At 40.0% G+C, this 18,142-nt stretch overlaps 1 protein-coding gene across 4 annotated transcripts in view; it reads left to right on the plus strand.

Moving 5' to 3' along the window:
• rmc1 (regulator of MON1-CCZ1) overlaps positions 1 to 18,142 on the plus strand; it is a 57,984-nt gene that overhangs the window by 29,458 nt on the left and 10,384 nt on the right. For 2 of the 4 annotated variants that reach the window (XM_061239888.1, XM_061239889.1), the window contains exons 2-16: positions 7,461 to 7,617; positions 7,783 to 7,859; positions 7,982 to 8,066; positions 8,189 to 8,245; positions 8,344 to 8,430; positions 9,640 to 9,780; positions 10,059 to 10,162; positions 10,318 to 10,407; positions 10,506 to 10,611; positions 11,634 to 11,742; positions 11,944 to 11,988; positions 12,361 to 12,414; positions 14,148 to 14,276; positions 14,560 to 14,666; positions 15,267 to 15,386. In XM_061239888.1, the coding sequence (XP_061095872.1) occupies positions 7,513 to 7,617; positions 7,783 to 7,859; positions 7,982 to 8,066; positions 8,189 to 8,245; positions 8,344 to 8,430; positions 9,640 to 9,780; positions 10,059 to 10,162; positions 10,318 to 10,407; positions 10,506 to 10,611; positions 11,634 to 11,742; positions 11,944 to 11,988; positions 12,361 to 12,414; positions 14,148 to 14,276; positions 14,560 to 14,666; positions 15,267 to 15,386 (1,416 nt within the window). In that variant the 5' untranslated portion in view covers positions 7,461 to 7,512. The remainder of the gene's footprint in view (positions 1 to 7,460; positions 7,618 to 7,782; positions 7,860 to 7,981; positions 8,067 to 8,188; positions 8,246 to 8,343; positions 8,431 to 9,639; positions 9,781 to 10,058; positions 10,163 to 10,317; positions 10,408 to 10,505; positions 10,612 to 11,633; positions 11,743 to 11,943; positions 11,989 to 12,360; positions 12,415 to 14,147; positions 14,277 to 14,559; positions 14,667 to 15,266; positions 15,387 to 18,142) is intronic. The other 2 variants (XM_061239891.1, XM_061239892.1) reach the window with 2 other exon arrangements.

The raw sequence follows: 18,142 nt of genomic DNA on the forward strand, positions 1-18,142 counted from the left end.
TGGATAAGAGCGTCTGCCAAATGTCAATAATGTAATGAGTGTTATGGTGAACTTTGTGACTGTGCTGATTTTTGCGGTTTTTCTCCAGTTTGCCACAGGCCCGGACTAGTGCTGAGCCTACTAACAAAAGGAAAGTTTAGGAAGTGGGAACCTATCAGTTTTGGATAGGCTGCCTTTCCCACCACCCCTTACCCTTCACTGTTTTTGTGAGAATAAATCAACCTCAGCTTTTCACTAAAACCTTTTACTGCCTTATTTTTGACCTGGGATCTCACAACACCTATATCACCTATGTGAAAAAGTAATTGCCCCCCTAAACTTAATAAGCATATAACGTGTACCACCTTTAGCAACAACAACTGCAACCAAACCTTTCACATCGCTGTGGAGGATTTTTGGCCCACTCTTCTTTGCAGAATTGCTTTAATTCAGCCACATTAGAGGGTTTTCAAGCATGAATTGCTCGTTTAAGGTCCTGCCACAGCATCTCAATGGGATTTAAGTCAGGGCTTTGACTGGGTCACTCCAAAACCTTCATTTTGTTTTATTTGAGCCATTCAGTGGTGGACTTGCTCTTGTGCTTCGGATTGTTGTCTTGCTGCATAACCCAATTGCGCTTGAGCTTCAGTTCACGGACTGATGGCCGGACATTCTCCTTCAGGATTTTCTGGTAGAGACCAGAATTCATGGTTCCATCAATTATGTCGCCCAGGTCCTGAGGCAGCAAAGCATCCCCACACCATCGCACTACCACCACAATGTTTGACTGTTGGTATGATGCTCTTACTGTGGAATGCTGTGTAAGCTTCACGCCAGATGTAACGGGACCCATTTCTTCCAAAAAGTTCCACTTTTGACTCATCAGTCCACAGATCATTATCCCTAAAGGCTTGGGGGTCATCAATGTGTTTTTGGCAAATGTGAGACAAGTCTTTATGTTCCTCCTGCTTAGCAGTGGTTTTTGCCTTGCAACTCTCCCATGGATACCATTTTTATCCAGTCTCTTTCTTATGGTGGAATCATGAACCCTGACCTTATCCGAGGCGAGTGAGGCCTGCAGTTCCTTAGACATTCGTGTGGGTTCTTTTGTGACTTCCCGGAAGAGTTGTCGATGCACTCTCGGAGGACTTTTGGTAGGCCAGCCACTCCTGGGAAGATTCAAGTTCCAAGTTTTCTACATTTGGAGAAAATCTCACTGTGGTTCGCTGGAATCCAAGAGCCTTAGAAATGGCTTTGTAACCCTTTCCAGACTAATATATTTCAATAACTTTCTTTCTCATGTCTTCCGGAATTTATTTTGATCATGGCATAGTGTGCCGCTTGTTGGAACCCATTAGCCTACTTTACATTGCTGGAATGGTTCTATTTAAGTGATGTAATATGCAAGAATAGAGGAAATCGGGGAGGGGCAAATATTTTTTCACACCACTGTAGATACGGGTCAGAAGCTTCAGTTAATGTTCACATCAACCATCAGAATGGGGAAAAATTGTGATCAAAGTGACTTTGACCGTGTAATGATTGTTGGTGGCAGACAGGGTGGTTTGAGTTTCTCAGAAACAGTTGATCTCCTGTGATTTTCACACTAGTCTCTAGAGTTAGCAAAAAAAAAAAATCCAGTGAGGTACAGTTCTGCAGACAGAAACACCTAGTTACTGAGAGACGTCAGAGGAGAATGGCCAGACTAGTCAAAGCTGACAGGAAGGTGACAGTAACACAAATAACCACATTAGTGGTAAGCAGAAGAACATCTCTGCACATACTGTCGAGGACCCGGCCCTAGGCCCCCCTGATGAGAGATTGACGGGGGATGGGTTAGAAAGGAATGCATTGTTAACCCCTCGCACACGCCATCGAGGTGGTAGTAAGAACGCCCGTAAGAAGAAAAATATGTGGTTCAGAGAATGAGCAGCCATACTTGTCAGTAGAGGAGTCTGAAGTCGGGGGACTTAGATTTAGGGTTTTAAGGAGCAAGGTTAAAGTTCTGACTGAGAATACCCCAACCCTACAGGGGAGGGGCACAATGCCTGGCTAAAGAAAAACAAAAATAAGGAAAACGGAAGGGATGTCAATACCGAAAGAAAATTAATGATTAATGGCGGATGATTTACACTCAGCTATTGGCTGGATGTCCTTTGTAAATCCCTTAAGGCGCCGCGGAGAGGGGCACCTGAAGAGGGTGTTGAGATGGTGGCAGGCTTTAACGTCTGGCTTGCATGAAATCAAAATTTGGAGGAAGTCAAGGAGAGATTATGAAACTGACACAGACACCAGTGATGAATAGGTTCATTAAAAACAACATAAGGGCTAGTGTTTTTCCACTCATATATTAAGATGGGGGAAATTCCCAAACCAGAGGGGCCCATGACATAAAATATTGGGGACAGTTCTTTTGAGGTATGAGAAAATGACAATTGGAAAAACAGAAATAATGAATATGATCATTAAAAAACAGGTTACATAAAAGATAAATGTCTTCCCGCTTGACATAATGGGGGCATTTCTTATCAAAAAAGGTACACTTTTGTCTGCAAAAAAGATATATAAGGGATAAGTTTTTAGACCTTAGAGCAGGATCCCAGAATTTGGCTTCAGAAGATATCTACGAGCTGGTGAAGAGAGAACAACACAAGACAGCTGTAGTCAAGCTGGAGTGGCGCGCTCCCTCTGCGCGCCACTCCAGGATATGGATATGGAGAGAGGAGTGATGTACGCGGTGCGGACTCAGCCCAAGAGTTGTGGCAGCGGGACTGATGTCGAAGAGGTGTTCACGCGCATCCCTCATCATACAGAAAAGCTGGTGAAAGAGTTAAAGGGCTTTTACAACATGCTTGGAGCCGTGAACTGCACCTGGAGGCCAACAGACGGGACGCGGGGTTCCTCCACGCTACAGAACACCTTCCTGCTGGACCCACGCAAGAACCTGAAGCCTCCCCCCCTAACCTCAGTGTCAGTGAGGAGAGGCATATGCTGCGGCTGCACTGCAAAACCCCCGACGTGTTCGAAGAAATACCAGTGCACATCCCAGACAACAGGCAGGAGAAGTACGAAGTGCAAAGTCACGTCTTTCGAAAGTCTGGGTCCTGATCCTGCCCCAGATTCCCAAACCAATGCAGCTGTTCAAAGAGCTCATCAACAGCAAGGAGGAGGGATCAAATCCCGCAGAAAACGAGATGGCTATATTTAGGGCATGAGTGGTAATTATAATCTATATTACTTGTAGAAGTAGGAAAAGTAATACATAGAAGTTATACATTATAAGTTTCCTTTTATTTTTATATCTTTTATTTTTTAGAAAGATACTATATACGATATAAATAAGTAGTAGACTTTAGGGGTGTTCGTACCCATTGTATTAATGGAAGTTCAGTAGCTTTTATCTCCGTGAAGGGGGAGCCATAAGATAAGGTAAAGGCCAAAGAGGAGGATGGATATTGAAGGGGTGTACCTTGATTTTTAAACATCGTGGTGGAAAGGTAATTTAGAAAGAGCTAAGAGGGGTATATGTAACTTGCATGTGATTAGCAAACTGCAAAAGATGATATGTACACTGTAATCTGTACAACTCTATTCTTTTGATTGATTATAATAAAGTATATCTTACTATAATCATATGTGATAAAGAGTCTTTAGAGGAATACATTGAATACAGGACATCGATTACCAGATTTGCATCACACCCTTCACTTCGAGACTGGGCTGGAAGTTCAGTAGAACTTACCAGGGCTCCAGGACGTTCGGAGTACTTGAGTTCGTCCCCGAGACACCTCATTGTGAGGTACTGCTCGTGGGAACGTGAGGTCTGAGCTCGGCAAGGGGTCCGTGGCTCACGACAATACAATGGATCATAACTCTACGTGGATAGGCTATATCAGTAGAAGTTAGGGGTGAGCGAGTAGTGCAGTACTCGTATCCGTTTCCGTGTCCGTTAAACCAATTAAATGATCCATTACTCGTTCTGGGAAGTGGGCGTGACGTAACCCCGAAGCGGTGACGTTTAAACACTCCCCAGTACTACATTGCAATTTGCAGTACTTTGAAACAAAGACCTTCACCTGAAACACAACTACTACAGTTTTGCACTGTGTTATGCAGGTAAATCTAAATGAAATCTTTATCTGGTTAATCTTAATACTAATTAAAAACCGAAACCGTCTATATAAAATGATGTGTGTACGTGGCTGAGCCCCCTGGTCGTTCGTATCAGAACAACTGACCGCGTTGCCCTCACACTTGCCTCTTTAAACTCACACCCACGTTTTCCTAAAGCAATATACTCTTTAGCAACATGAGCCTCACAGTTTGCTACATAAATAAAATAAAAATCACTCGATTAACATACTGTAAATCACAAACACTCCCGTCTAGGCTCCTGGACCACTAACTCACATGGCAATCTGTGACAGAAGCAATGGAGGCAATACGCCAATGATCATTAAAACACTTGTACTCACAAGTACGATTGATTTATTTAACAACACCGACTGGAGAATGCAGCATGTTTAGGGTGTTATGGGTTTATTCAGAGCAGTCTGTGCATATTCAGAGCATATCCTGCTTTGTGAATTAGCTACCACAAGTTCAGATAGCTAGCTAGCTACAGCAGATACTGTAGCTAGAATGCTATACATGCATGTAGCAAAAACAGCAGTACACCAACAGGGTCCACCAACATAAGCATTTAATGTTAAAGTATACCAACTGTTGGATTAACTAACATGAAGAACCAGAAACGGAGGCGTTGAGTAGTTAAACGTAGGCAAAGAATGGCTAGCCTTTAAGGATTTTCAGCTGTCCTCATCCATTGAAGTGTGTTCAGACCACTTCAGATCATTGGTAAACTGACATAACTTGGTAGGACATAACAAGCAAGCTCACTAGCTAGCTACATTAACATTACAACTTGAACAAACAAATCAAACCAATGGCAATCGCCCAACACAGTCAGCACCCAGTACCTAGCTCGCTGACTAGTTTAAAAGTGAATAACTAAATAACAAAAACCTAAATAGCAGAAAAAAGCTAAATTGACTAAATGTGCTACCTTATCTCTAGGTAAAATAATGTCCATGTCCACAAAATCATGACCGCATCCTCCATCCTTACAATTAACTTTGGCTTTTTTAATCCTGGATCATTTATGTCTAAAGTTAGCTCTGTACTATAGTTTGTTTAAAGCACATTGCTGTATGTTTACCCAACCATTTCTGTTAGCAGCACACTACCTTTTCAAATTGTAACAGAAAAAAGTTTTAATATGTCATCTAACGTTTGCGATCTTGAACATACCCAGATCGCACGATGACAAGATCCTAGTTAGGGAGTTATATCCTTAATCTTCGATCAGAACAAGTTCACACAACAGTCTCTTGATATGCAGAAAGAAAATAACAGCAGGCAATAGTTTTTACTGATCAAAGGGGGAAGAACTGGCCTATCACGAAACAGTGTTAACCTTATGTTACATCCGTCACTGATATACAGTTACTGCAGCCAATGAAAAAAAAAATCAAGCAGGCCAATTCTCCAATCATGGATAATGGATCAATTACTCGTACAACATTCGTATTCGGAATAAAGTCAATACTCGTTATGAGTATTCGTACGAAACAAATACTAGGCTCACCTCTAGTAGAAGTCTAAAAAATAAGTCTAATAAATACCTAATAAAGTGTTCACTGAGTGTTATTTTTGTGCGCCTAGTAAGTAGCGTTTGCATAGCTCTCTATCACTTTATTGAAATAAAAACATCCACATTCACCAGAGACAAATGACAAGTCATTCAGCCAGTGGGATGTGTCTGCCCTTGCAATGAGGGGTCCTCGAACTGGTTGGAATCCAGTACGGAACGCTGGAAGCTATGACCATTGAAGCGCAGCTCCTGCACTAGCTGGTGAAATTTGCCCAGCTGCTGGCAACGTTGTAAGATGACATGCACCCAAACCCTCCGGCACTTCCTCCGTTGTAGATAAAGCAGAGCAACAGCGAGCAGTCTTCTTTTTCGGTTAATTTTCCAAAGTGGTAATAATGAGAACTACTCAATTTATATTGGAAAAATCCCTTCAAAACATTAGCAAAAAGGAGGGAAACGATCAAATTGGAAGTTTAACATGCCCGTAGATTGAAAAAAACAGAATGCAGCACCAGCCAGTATAATAGTATGTACATGATCATTACATACCCTGCTGAAAAAAACCAGCAAGCTGGTATTTCAAGCTGATCATAGCTGGATTTTAGACCAGGGTATTGTTATCCTATAATTATCAGACTAACTGAGCGCTCTGAGTGCTCCCAGAGCCCCATGCTCTGAATCTTTGAACAGGGACACTGAGTTTCCGAACGACCAGAGAGCAACCCTGGGGGTGCTCCAGCGCTCTCAGAGCATATTTGCGAATGCACCCTGAAAAGACGGTTTATCTGAGCGTCTCAACATTCCAATCTAAAAATGGCAGAGAAAATCATTGCAAAATGTGATGGTTGTGGCTTGATTGGTACTCCAACCAGTATTATTCAACACGAATATACATATAACGTGTACTATAAAGAAATGTGGACTGTAGTGTGCTACACAACACTGTTTATATTGACGTTTTTACTTTAGCTAACCAACTATATTATGAGCAAGCAACTTATTTGGCTAATTGTAACTAGTTGGCTAAATAAAGGTTTAGCTAAACACGCATAATTGAACATGTAAAGAGATAAAAGGAACGTGTAGCTGCCCAAATTGCACTCCAGACAAGTGACCATTGAAACTCTGCATACTATTGCTTAGTATCCAAGCGAAGAATACTTTTCTAGTTCGAAAATGATACCAAGTCGTTATCGGTAGCAACAAGAAAATTAGCTATTTGTTAGCTTGCCGAATTTACAAATATCCACCTGAGGCACAACGCTTGTGCAACTGTACTCGCAACGCTCACTATGTTTGTATTGTATTGCTTTAGGTGGATATTTGTACATTTGTCGAGCTAACTATGGCTAATTTGCAACTGATTGCAAACTGGTATTGTTTTATAACTAGATATGTAGTCTTTTCTTGGATAATAAGCAATAGCATGTCGTGTGTTCCTCCCCACTTCTTGGCACAAACTACCGAGTTTTGTCAGTCAACCTCTGTCTTTATTCAGTGTGCTTTATTGTCACACTTAGGGGTAGAGGCCACTTGCATAGGCTACGCCATAGGCTCTCTGTAGATTCAACACAGAAGTATAAATCAGGCTTTACAGTCAATGTCAGATTAAATTGCATTAATAAATCAAATTCATACCCAGAAAACTTTAGGCATGCTGTGACACATTTTTGATGTAATGTATGCATTTTAATTTTATACAATCTAATCAACATAACGATTTTAGTGTGTCCTGCGACTTTAAGGGAAAATAATCACGTGGTGATGAAAAACAGGAACCCGGGCAAAGACGTTACGCTTACTGATCTGTTCTGTGACATTACCACAGGCCAAGCACTACCAGGAAATTGTGGAAGATCAGTTAAACAGACGTCGGTACGATGAGCGAAGAACATTACCTAGAACTTTGCGAAAACCCGGTGCAATTTGAAAATGCATCAAATGTCAACAATGTCTTTTTCGATGAAGCAAATAAGCAGGTAATGGTGCGTGAAGCTACGCTCAGTGTCTTATTAATTATCTTTATTTCAATACAGTGGCTCCGAAGTTAACGTTAGCTGGTCAGATGTTTATTTTTTTCTGAAAGGCCAACATTTGCTGTTTTTTTGTCAGTCTGTGTGTCGGCAGTAACATCATTGTTCTTTTGAAAGGTGTTCGCTGTTCGATCAGGGGGTGCCACGGGGGTTGTGGTTAAGGGACCAGATGACAAAAATTCGATTGCATTCAGGTACAATTTGTAACATACATCTGTCATATTTAGGTATTGGCTCAGAAATGATTATTATTGGAGAACAGAACATGTATCTTGAACATGAAATGATCTGTCTATCTACTTATCTTTCTATCCAGAATGGATGACAAAGGTGAAGTGAAATGTATCAAGTTTTCTTTTGGAAACAAGATTTTAGCTGTTCAGAGAACACCAAAATCGGTGGTAAGAACAATTTTACACATTAAACATGTTTAACTAGTTAATAAATAAATAAATACATAAATAAATAGACTGTCATTCAGACTGAACACAGTAATATTCACAACTAATCCACTGTCTTTTAGGACTTCATCAACTTTATGCCTGATCTCTCACACTTGGAATACTCCCAGGAATGCAAGGTACTTAGCCACTACAACAGGATGTTCAGATTGCTGGTGTGGATGTTATAAATGTTTAGTTAACCATTTAATGTTTGGTCTTGTGTCTTGTGCTGCAGACCAAGAATGCCTGTGTCCTCGGTTTTTGTTGGGTCAACTGGAATGAAATAGTTTTCATCACCGACCAGGGAATAGAGTTCTATCAGGTAGATTCCCTTACACTTACATGGGATTTATAAGTTTTCTCCTGCTAAAGAGCTTGACTGTGCACATGGTCAGATTGATTTTGTATTAACTAATTGCATGTCATGTGTTCCTCCTTTTTCACTGAACTGCAGCAGTATGTTCTCCTTAGCCCATCTACAGTGCAGACTGTAAGTATTTGGACATTAGTACAATTTCTGTCCTTTTGGCTCAGTGCTCCAGCACATTGGATTGGAAATCAAACAAATATGAGGTTGCAGACAACCACTGTTAATTTGATGGTACTTTCATCCATGTTGGGTGATCCGTGTAGGAATTGCATACCTTTTTATACATAGCCACCCCACCCCCACCCACCCCCCCAATTTTACCTAGAAGTACATAAATAATTGGACAGTTGGCTTCTCCACTGTTTCAGATTCATCAGGTGTATTCAATTGCTTGTTTAGTGCAGGTTTAAGAAAGCGTTGAGTATCTTGTTTTGATTCTTAGCTTTTGATTGCCTTTGGAGTCAAGTTATTGTCGTTTGTCAACATGAGAACTAGTTTTACGAATGAGGACAGTCAAGAAAGCCATTACGAGGCTTACAAATAAGAAAAAAACAGACATAGGCTTATAGGCTTACCAGCTGTTTGGAACATAATTAAGAAGAAAGACAGCACTGATGAGCTCAGTAATTGCAAAGGGGCTCATAGTCATTGTTTCATTTCAAATCCAATTTGCTGGAGCACTGAGCCAAAAGAACAGACATTGTACCACTGTCCAAATAGTTGAGGACTGCATTGTATATTGTACATTTTTTAAGTAAAAGGTTTTATAGTGATGCCTAGTTTATGATTTAAATGGTAAACTGCTAAATAGTGGTAACTGATAAAGACCAGTATAAATGAAAAAGAAGTCTCATATGCATACTATTGTGCACTTTGTTTTTGTTTTAATGATTAGAACAATGTCCTTTGCCTATTTGGCCTACATTTTCACATCTTGCATTTGGTATGTTCCAAGATGTACACTCATTGCTGTTCTTACTAAGGTTGTGAGTGGTTTTGCAATTATATTTTGTTATTTTCAATAGAACTACTGTATATTATAATTTTGCGATAACTCTGTGATTTCAGAATTCATAAGCTACGCAGGAATAAAGGTACAAGTGAAGTGGATGAGGTATAAAGATTATGATGATGATGATGCACAGGCCTCTTTCTCTGCAGGTGCAGCCAGATAAGCGTAGTCTGAAGCTTTTGAGGAGTCAGAGCATAAATGTGAATTGGTACATGTACTGCCCAGAGACTTCAGTCATCCTGCTGTCCACCACTGTGCAGGGTAACGTGCTGCAGCCTTTTTTCTTCAAGGTCAGTGAATGCTGTGATGCAGTGAATTCTGTGCTCAAACATGGATGTTATAGTGGATTTGTATAATGCTTTAACTGAAAGATACGTGTTACCCCTAAGACTTCCATATAATACAATTCTTTGTAATATATGTAATATATACGCATTTATGTTCTGAGAGGATATAAAACTCATCATTTCATTCCATGTATTTTTGTTGTTCCTTATTATTATTTTATTTAATTAATCTGTAAACCATTCTTCACGCTGTGCTAATTCCTTCTCTTGATTGCAATTAGAGTGGAACAATGTCGAAAATGACAAAATTTGAGATAGAGCTGCCAGTGGTCCCGAAACCAGCCAAGCTTAGCCTGTCGGAGCGAGACATTGCTGTGGCCACAATGTGAGTGTCAGCCATTTAGGATAAATATTTAGCATCTCTTGTATCATACATTGTAATTACTTTGCTTATTGATTGATGGTATTTCTGCTATTTATTAATTAATGCTGTTCAGTGTTTCAGTTTAATGTCTACCTTTGATATGCCTGCATCCACAGCTATGGCGACCTTTATGTCATGTACCTGAAGCATCACTCCAGAACAGCCAACAGTCCAGGTGCTGAAGTGGTCCTTTATCATCTTCCCAGGTAGCTATCACCAAAGTTGATTTGTAGTTTTCCAAAGTTTGTACTGGAAATAGCTATAAAAGGTAAATGACTTTGAGCATTCTTTCCTGTTAATGCAGGGACGGACCCTGTAAGAAGACCCATGTGCTGAAGCTGAACACTACAGGGAAGTTTGCTCTTAATGTGGTGGACAATCTAGTGGTGGTACATCACCAGAGCTCTCAGGTGACAAAATGCACACACAGCCACAGAGCAGTTGAATTGAATGGTAACTTTCAAATGTGCCTAAAAACCCTAAAAACCACTGCGGATCATGTTAGGTTATCATTGTACATAGAATCCACAGTTAATTTAATTTATATATGTAATGTAATTGTTGCAATCCACAGTAATCGGTGCTGGTTGTTTGTCATGGAAAATATTGGCTATGAAGCAGTGTGGTTTTGAAAACATTCATTTATTAAATTAATTAATAGAGCTAATTTACAGCAATGAGAAACAATTGAAATAACATGTGTAATTGTAGCAGCAGTGTCATTTGCTTGAAGAAAATCAGCGATCAGTCACCAACAGGAACAAATATGAGTAAAATGCATTGATAGGCTGAGCACGTTTAATGGCTTCGATCCATTATGAAAAGAAAGCGCATGCTCAAACTGCATTACTAAAATAAGAAAAAATAGTTTCTCTGTGTCTGTTCTTTAAACGTGTTGTACACTCCAAGGTTAGAGTCATTGATGGAGTGTCTATTGTCACTAAGGGGGAAGGAGCCCTTGTCATCAACCTGTCTAGCATTTAATTACAACAAAATAGGGATGAGAATCTTGATCTCAGTGCTTTCCAGAATCTAAAAACATTGCTGCACTTGTTACTCACAATATTTGCTAATATGTTTAAAAGGCTTAGGCCTTTTTAAAAGGGTAAAAGCCTTTTACAATTAATATCTTAAGTCAGCGCTACTCAACTCCACGTACTGTGGGCTGCAGTCTTGGCGATGTCCTTGCATGTACAGCATTTTGGAGATCTCTCCACTGATTTTCAGTAATATTCAAGTCTGGGGACTGTGTTGGCCATTCCAAAACGTTGTTTGACTCTGTACCATTTAGAGTTCAGGTTTGCTTTTGATCACAGACAGATTCATTATAACAGACATTTAAACCAGGGGTCCCCAAATTTTTGCACCCCACTGTATGTTATAGTTCACAGTAAATATTCCAAAAAGAATCCACCTATGACTTTCCTTTTAGACGTCCATTATATTTGACATCAAGCTGAAGGACCCAGACAGCGTCTTGAATATCCACCAGCCTGTTCTTCCTGCTCGCTCCATCCACCCCTATAAGATTCCGCTGATTGGTACGAGGTGCCTTGCCTATCATTGACCCGCCTACATCATGACTGTCTGTAAAACTGTCTGACTTCCCGAATGAGCCCATTCACATACATTATGACTGTCTGTGACTGCCCACGAACTGATCATGAATGACAACTATAAGGCTTAATTACATATTGACTATCTGTGACTTAGTTTTACTGTCTGTCCTTCACTCTCCCAAGGCCCTGTTGCTGTGGCTACCCAGGCTCCAGTACGCTGTGAACTCTGTATCCTTTTTGTGGAGCAGCAGTGCTGCATCATGGCCACAACATTAAGGATGTTAATTCAATAATTTTTCAATATACTGGTCAATATACACTCCGTGATCACTTTATTAGGTACATGTACACCAGCATGTTAATGATAATATTTAATCAGCCAATCATGTGGCAGCAATTAAATGCATAAAGCATGCAGAAATGTGATCTTAGTGAATTGACTGTGGAATGATTTTCTAAAAGAAAATCCTAAAAGGTTCACCCAGTATTGATGTTAAAATTCTCACAATAAAGCTGAAAGTCTACACTTGTTGTATTTCAACTGTTTGTTTGCTGGAGTACAGACTGCACTGTATGTTTGGGATTTCTCTTGACATTCAGACTCCTCTACCTGGAGTGTGTTTCAGCCAGACATCATCATCAGTGCCAGTGAAGGTAATCATTTGCATTTATTGCTCATTTATTGCCTAGTCTGCATCCTCATTGCTTGTCTCGGACTGCTGTCCAGCTGGGTTTCTACTCTATTAAAAGTGCTCTTAGAGCCTAGGTGAAAAGTGGTATTTCTGTGACTACCTTTCTCCCAAATTTAATACTGTATTTAAACATTAGAGGAGCATTAGTTAAAATAAAAAATGTAACTATAGATGTGCATTTCATAAAGAAAATGCGGAGGGTGATTGTGGCAAATTGGTGGACTATTGCTGCTACTGCTAATACCTGGTGTTTGCTAAGTGGTTGCTATGGTTTTGCTAGGTGGTTGCTGAGCAGTTGCTAGGTGGTTGCTAGGGTGTTGCTAGATGGTTGCTCGGGTATTGCTAGGTGGTTGCTGAGCAGTTGCTAGGTGGTTGCTAGGGTGTTGCTAGATGGTTGCTAGGGTGTTGCTAGTTGGTTGCTAGGTGGTTGCTAGCGTGTTACTAGGGGGGTTGCTAGATTTTGTTGATGGCCTATCAGAGAGGTTGGATGTGTGGCTATTTGTATAATGCAAGGCAATTGAGGCCAGGCAAGTATATGGTGATAGAGAGCCTGGTGACATCATCAGCTGAAGGGGCAGCAGTTTAGCTGCCAGTGGCATTTGTGATATCTATCACAAATGGTTGCTATGGTGTTGCTAGGGTGTTGCAAGGTGTTTGCTAGGTGGTTGCTAAGGTGTTACTAGGGTGTTGGTTGGGGGTTGGTAGGTTGTTGCTAAGGTGCTGCTAGGTGGTTGCTAGGGTGTTGCTGGGTGGTTTCTAGGTTGGTGCAAGGTAGTTGCTAAGGCGTTGCTGGGTGGTTACTAGGGTGTTTTGCTAGATGGTTGGGAAGTGGTTGCTAGGGTGTTGATCAGTGGTTGTTAAGGTGTTGGTAGGTGGTTGCTAGGGCGTTGCTAGGTGATTGCTTGGGTATTGCTGGGTGGTTGCTAAGGTGGTGCTAGATTCTTAGTTTTACAGAACACTTTAAAAAACTCTAATTAGATTTTGGTCAAAAATTAGATGTAATATAAAAAAATGCGTCTAAATACATTATGCGTCACAGTGAGAAAATATGTCCAGTCGCATTTCCTGTTGGTCCTTCACTCTCTTCTTTGCAGGTGCATCAGCTTTAGGTTTGCAAAAGCAGTGGTAACGAAAATGACGTACACTCACTAAGCACTTATTTTAGGTTTTTATTTTTATTTTTAGGACTTCTACTGCTGTAGCTTATAAGAGTTATGATGCATTGTGTGGTCAGGGATGCTCTTTTGCATACCACTGTTGTAATGTGTGGTTATTTATGTTACTGTCACCTCCAGTCTGGCCATTCTCCTCTGAGGTCTCCCATTAACAAGCCATTTTTGTCTGCAAAACTGCTGCTCACTGGATTGTTCTTGAAAATTCCAGGAGATCAGCAGTTTCTGAGATACTCAAACCACCCTGTCTGCCACCAACAATCATTCCACGGTCAAAGTCACTTTGATCACATTTTTTCCCCATTCTGATGGTTTATGTGAGCATTACCTGAAGCTCCTGACTCGTATCTACATGATTGTATGCATTGCACTGCTGCCATACAATTGGCTGATTAGATAATCGCATGAATAAGTAGGTATAATAAAGTGCTCGGTGAGTGTAGATGTCCATTATATCATAGTGAACTGCATCTAAAGAAGTCTAGAAATTTAGAAAATTTACATTTTCTCTCTGTGAACTCAGGATATCTGTGGTACCTGCAAATGAAGTTGCAGCCTGCAGTCAACCTTTTCCAAGACAAGGGAAAGCTGATGGACTTCCTGCTGCACAGACGTGACTGCAAGATGGTCATCCTGTCTGTGTGCTCACAAAGTATGTGCTCAGTATCAAACAGACGCAGAAGGGACACTTTACAAGAAATCGTAATATAGTTTAAAAAGATTTGTATGAGGAAATATTTCCTCCAAAAACCTTTTGTCTTAAATTACATTCTCAGGATAGCATGTTTTTCATTACTAGTTCTCATTTGAAGGATATTACCATGCAGTAATTTTGATGTGCTTAGTTGCTTGTTCCCTACTATACCACAGGGCTTTTATAACACCAGCTTCAGTAAAAGTGTGTGGCACTTGTGGTACCTGCCCTTTGTTCATAGTGCTTGATGGAGGAGAAAAGGGGAGCCTTCCAGTGGTGGCCACTGTTTTTGACAAACTCAACCAGGTCTATAAAGAATACTTGGAAGCAGAGCAGAGCTATACCATGGTGAGTATTTTTTTCTCAATCTGGAGTCCCTCTCAAATGTTTTGCCAATTGTCTGTGGCCATTGTTTGTAGCTACAGTCACTGAAGGTTTTGAGAATACTGTCACGGTGCTGATGATTATTTAGGCTTGCTTGTTTAAGTAGCCAGCCACAGCTAAGCCAATTAGCTGTCAATTAACTCACTGTCTTGGAGGTGAGGGTGATGGATCCACAACACAATCCATCTTCCAGGTGTTTTATTAAGTAACAAAACAATAACTTGTTTCCATATCAAAGACATACTTGGCTCCAACACAAAGAACATTCAAGTTCTGTGGCAGAGCCATACAACAATCTCAGTCAAACAAAAAATCTACATAGCCCGAGAACATACAGATAAATGCTACAGCAACTCTGTGATTTGCAAAATTTAACATCACTTGCCAACAGGAACAGAGCATTAGACTGGCATACCCATAACAGTACATTTTGCTATTGTGGGATATGCTCCAGAAATATTTTGTTTGTAAAATAAAACTTGAAAATCAGCATCAATCTTAAACTATTACCTGCAGGGTCATATTTCAGAAAATAATGTCCTTGTGTGCTTGTCTTCTGTATAGGCAATGGAGTCTGGTCCGAGTCGGGGTAGCACCACTCACAGGAGACCAGTCCGTACACAGGCAGTCATCGACCAGTCCGACATGTACACCCATGTCTTGTCTGTGTTCACAGAGAGGAAGGTAAGACTTTGGGCTCGATCTATTTTTCAGAATCAGAACTACTGAATCTTGGGGGTTTTTTGATGGTGAGGAATGCACAGTTCACAGTACAGGTGGAAAACATGCTGGATTAGTCTGAATGTATTATCTGTGCCTGTATCATAAATCTTATAAATAACATACATTTGTTTCAATTTTCTAGTATTTTTTCAAAATTTCAATTAAACATTGCCTACATAAATAATTATTGTGGCCCAGTTTTAAATTCCTCATTAAACCTGTGATTAAATAGCTTTGCTATGAGATTTACTATGTGCTATGCTATGAGAAATAATGACTACAGTATCTTGAAGCGTGAAGATCATAAAATTGTCAAATATGGTAAATTGACTGAATTTATTCAAAGCGCTTTACAATTAATGCCTCTCATTCACCCATTCACACACACACACACACACACACTCACACCAACGGCGATGGGCTGCTGTGCAAGGCACCAAACTGTGGTTTTCTCCCTATGTTTATGCAATGTATGTGAAATTAATTCAGTGAAAATAAGTCCCATTTTATGAAAAACCGAAGACATATCTGCAAACATATTGTCAAAATGATAAATTCTCCAAATTACCTCAGAATTCCCAAAATGACCCCAAAATTCGTAAAAAATTGAAATTCTCCTGGAATCTACAGCCATAATGCACACATTTAACTACCTATACACATACCCTTTTCATACATACATGGCATACACACCCTTTTGCATGTATGGATGTGTATATGCATTTATAAAGTGCGGTCTGTAAGTATTTGGACAGTGGTGCAATTGAGTTATTTTGGCTCTGTATTCCACCACATTAGATTTGAAATGGTAAATGGTTGGCATTTATATAGCGCCTTTATCCAAAGCGCTGTACAATTGATGCTTCTCATTCACCCATTCATACACACACTCACACACCGACGGCGATTGGCTGCCATGCAAGGCACCGACCAGCTCGTCAGGAGCATTTGGCGGTTAGGTGTCTTGCTCTTGGTTGTGTTCATATTTGATGAGAAATCCTATGTGGCAACTTATCTCACATAGTGTGACAACTTAACCACTGATGGGGCATGTCACAAGTGCACTCCCTCTACTTAACTGTCTGTAACTCTTAAAACTTACTTCTTAAGAGATGCTTATTACTTAAAAAAGGTATGAGGATGTAATACATATGTGCCTGAGACTTCATTCTTTCATTTGGTAAGCCATTTATTCCATTCTGATGTATTTCGCCCAAGAAATGAAAGAGTGTATGCCCCGCTCTCCCATAACTGCTGATAGCAGCAGCAGAATGAATTTGAAAATATACAGCATCTTATATGCTCAATTTAAATCAAATGCCTCCAAAACCCATTGAATAGTGCTTCATCTGATAGCAAGGCAATGTTCCCAAACACAAACCAGTGCTCTGTTCTTAATGATGTTCAAACAGTGTGGTAAGTTTTGCTAGGCCTATGGTTTGGCCTATGTCTCAGATTTTTTTATGTCTCTGACAACTCTGGTCCTCCTGTTGACAAATACAATAACAGACTCAATCAAAAGCCTAGAATCAAGATTAGATGAGCTTTCTTATACCTTTACTTAGGAAGAAGCGATTGAGTACACTTGACTAATCAGAAACAGCTGAGAAGCCAGCTGTCCAATTACTTTCAAATGCACTGTATAAAAGCACATGCATAAATATACATATAATATATTTCTTTGCCAAGAATAACATTAATGAAACAAAATACACAAATAAATGTTTGCATTCTCCCAACAATCTCAGCTTTACTGATTATCTATCACTTCTTGAAGTGTTGAAGGTAATGTACAAGTTGGTGGTTAACCTCACGGGACATTTTGTAATGCTATGAAAATATATATTTGTTAGTAATTATGTAAATATTGGCATTGTGGAACCCTCCTGCAAATTATATCAAATTTACATGCACTTTGCGTTGCATTTGAAATGAACAAATAGAGTTTATTGTTATATTTTCAATATTGGCAACAGCAAATAACAATGTGCTTGTGCAAAGAAATGGAGCACAATACAGTGTGTAGGGCTTGTTTCGTTTCACAGTGTATACTTCTATTAATTGCTGAAAGTAAATAATACAAAATCGGTAGCGTTTAAACGGTCTTGTTGGTCTCTAAAAAGACATTCCCTTCTAAATGCTCCTCTTTTATGATGGCTTATTCATGGACAAGACCCTCTTGCAAACTGTGCATTAATTTCTGCTGTTGGTGTGTATGTGTGATTTCACTGTGTGACCTATGTTCATCTTATCCAGCTAACTTTGTTAAAGCTGCAATTTCTCAGGTTTGGACTTAAGACACTGTTGCTGCGGTAATAAGTCTCACTAAATTGTGAACTGGCTTTGTGAAAAATGAAAAACCTGAGATTATCAAAAAATGTCAAGAATTAGATTAATTTAGTTAGCCATGTACATGGAACAAGGCCTAGCCTGCTGAACACTTTCATTACATTACATTACATTACATTAGGCTTGCACACTGATTGTGCTGTTGGAGAAAAGAAGAGAGTTGGTTAAGTACAGCTCATTCCAGAGCTTTGGACAGGAAGGGAAGTAGTGATACTGGTCGATGGTTCCTAACATCAGAGGGGTCTAAAGATGGTTTCTTAAGGAGTGGGGTAACACAAGCCAGTTTAAAGTCAGGGGGAACATTACCACTGGTAGGCAAGGGAGCTGTTAATAATAGAGGACAGATCAGGAAGGAGCTCACCAGATAT

Source organism: Conger conger, chromosome 4 (assembly GCF_963514075.1).
Source record: "Conger conger chromosome 4, fConCon1.1, whole genome shotgun sequence".
Classification (NCBI taxonomy): domain Eukaryota; kingdom Metazoa; phylum Chordata; class Actinopteri; order Anguilliformes; family Congridae; genus Conger; species Conger conger.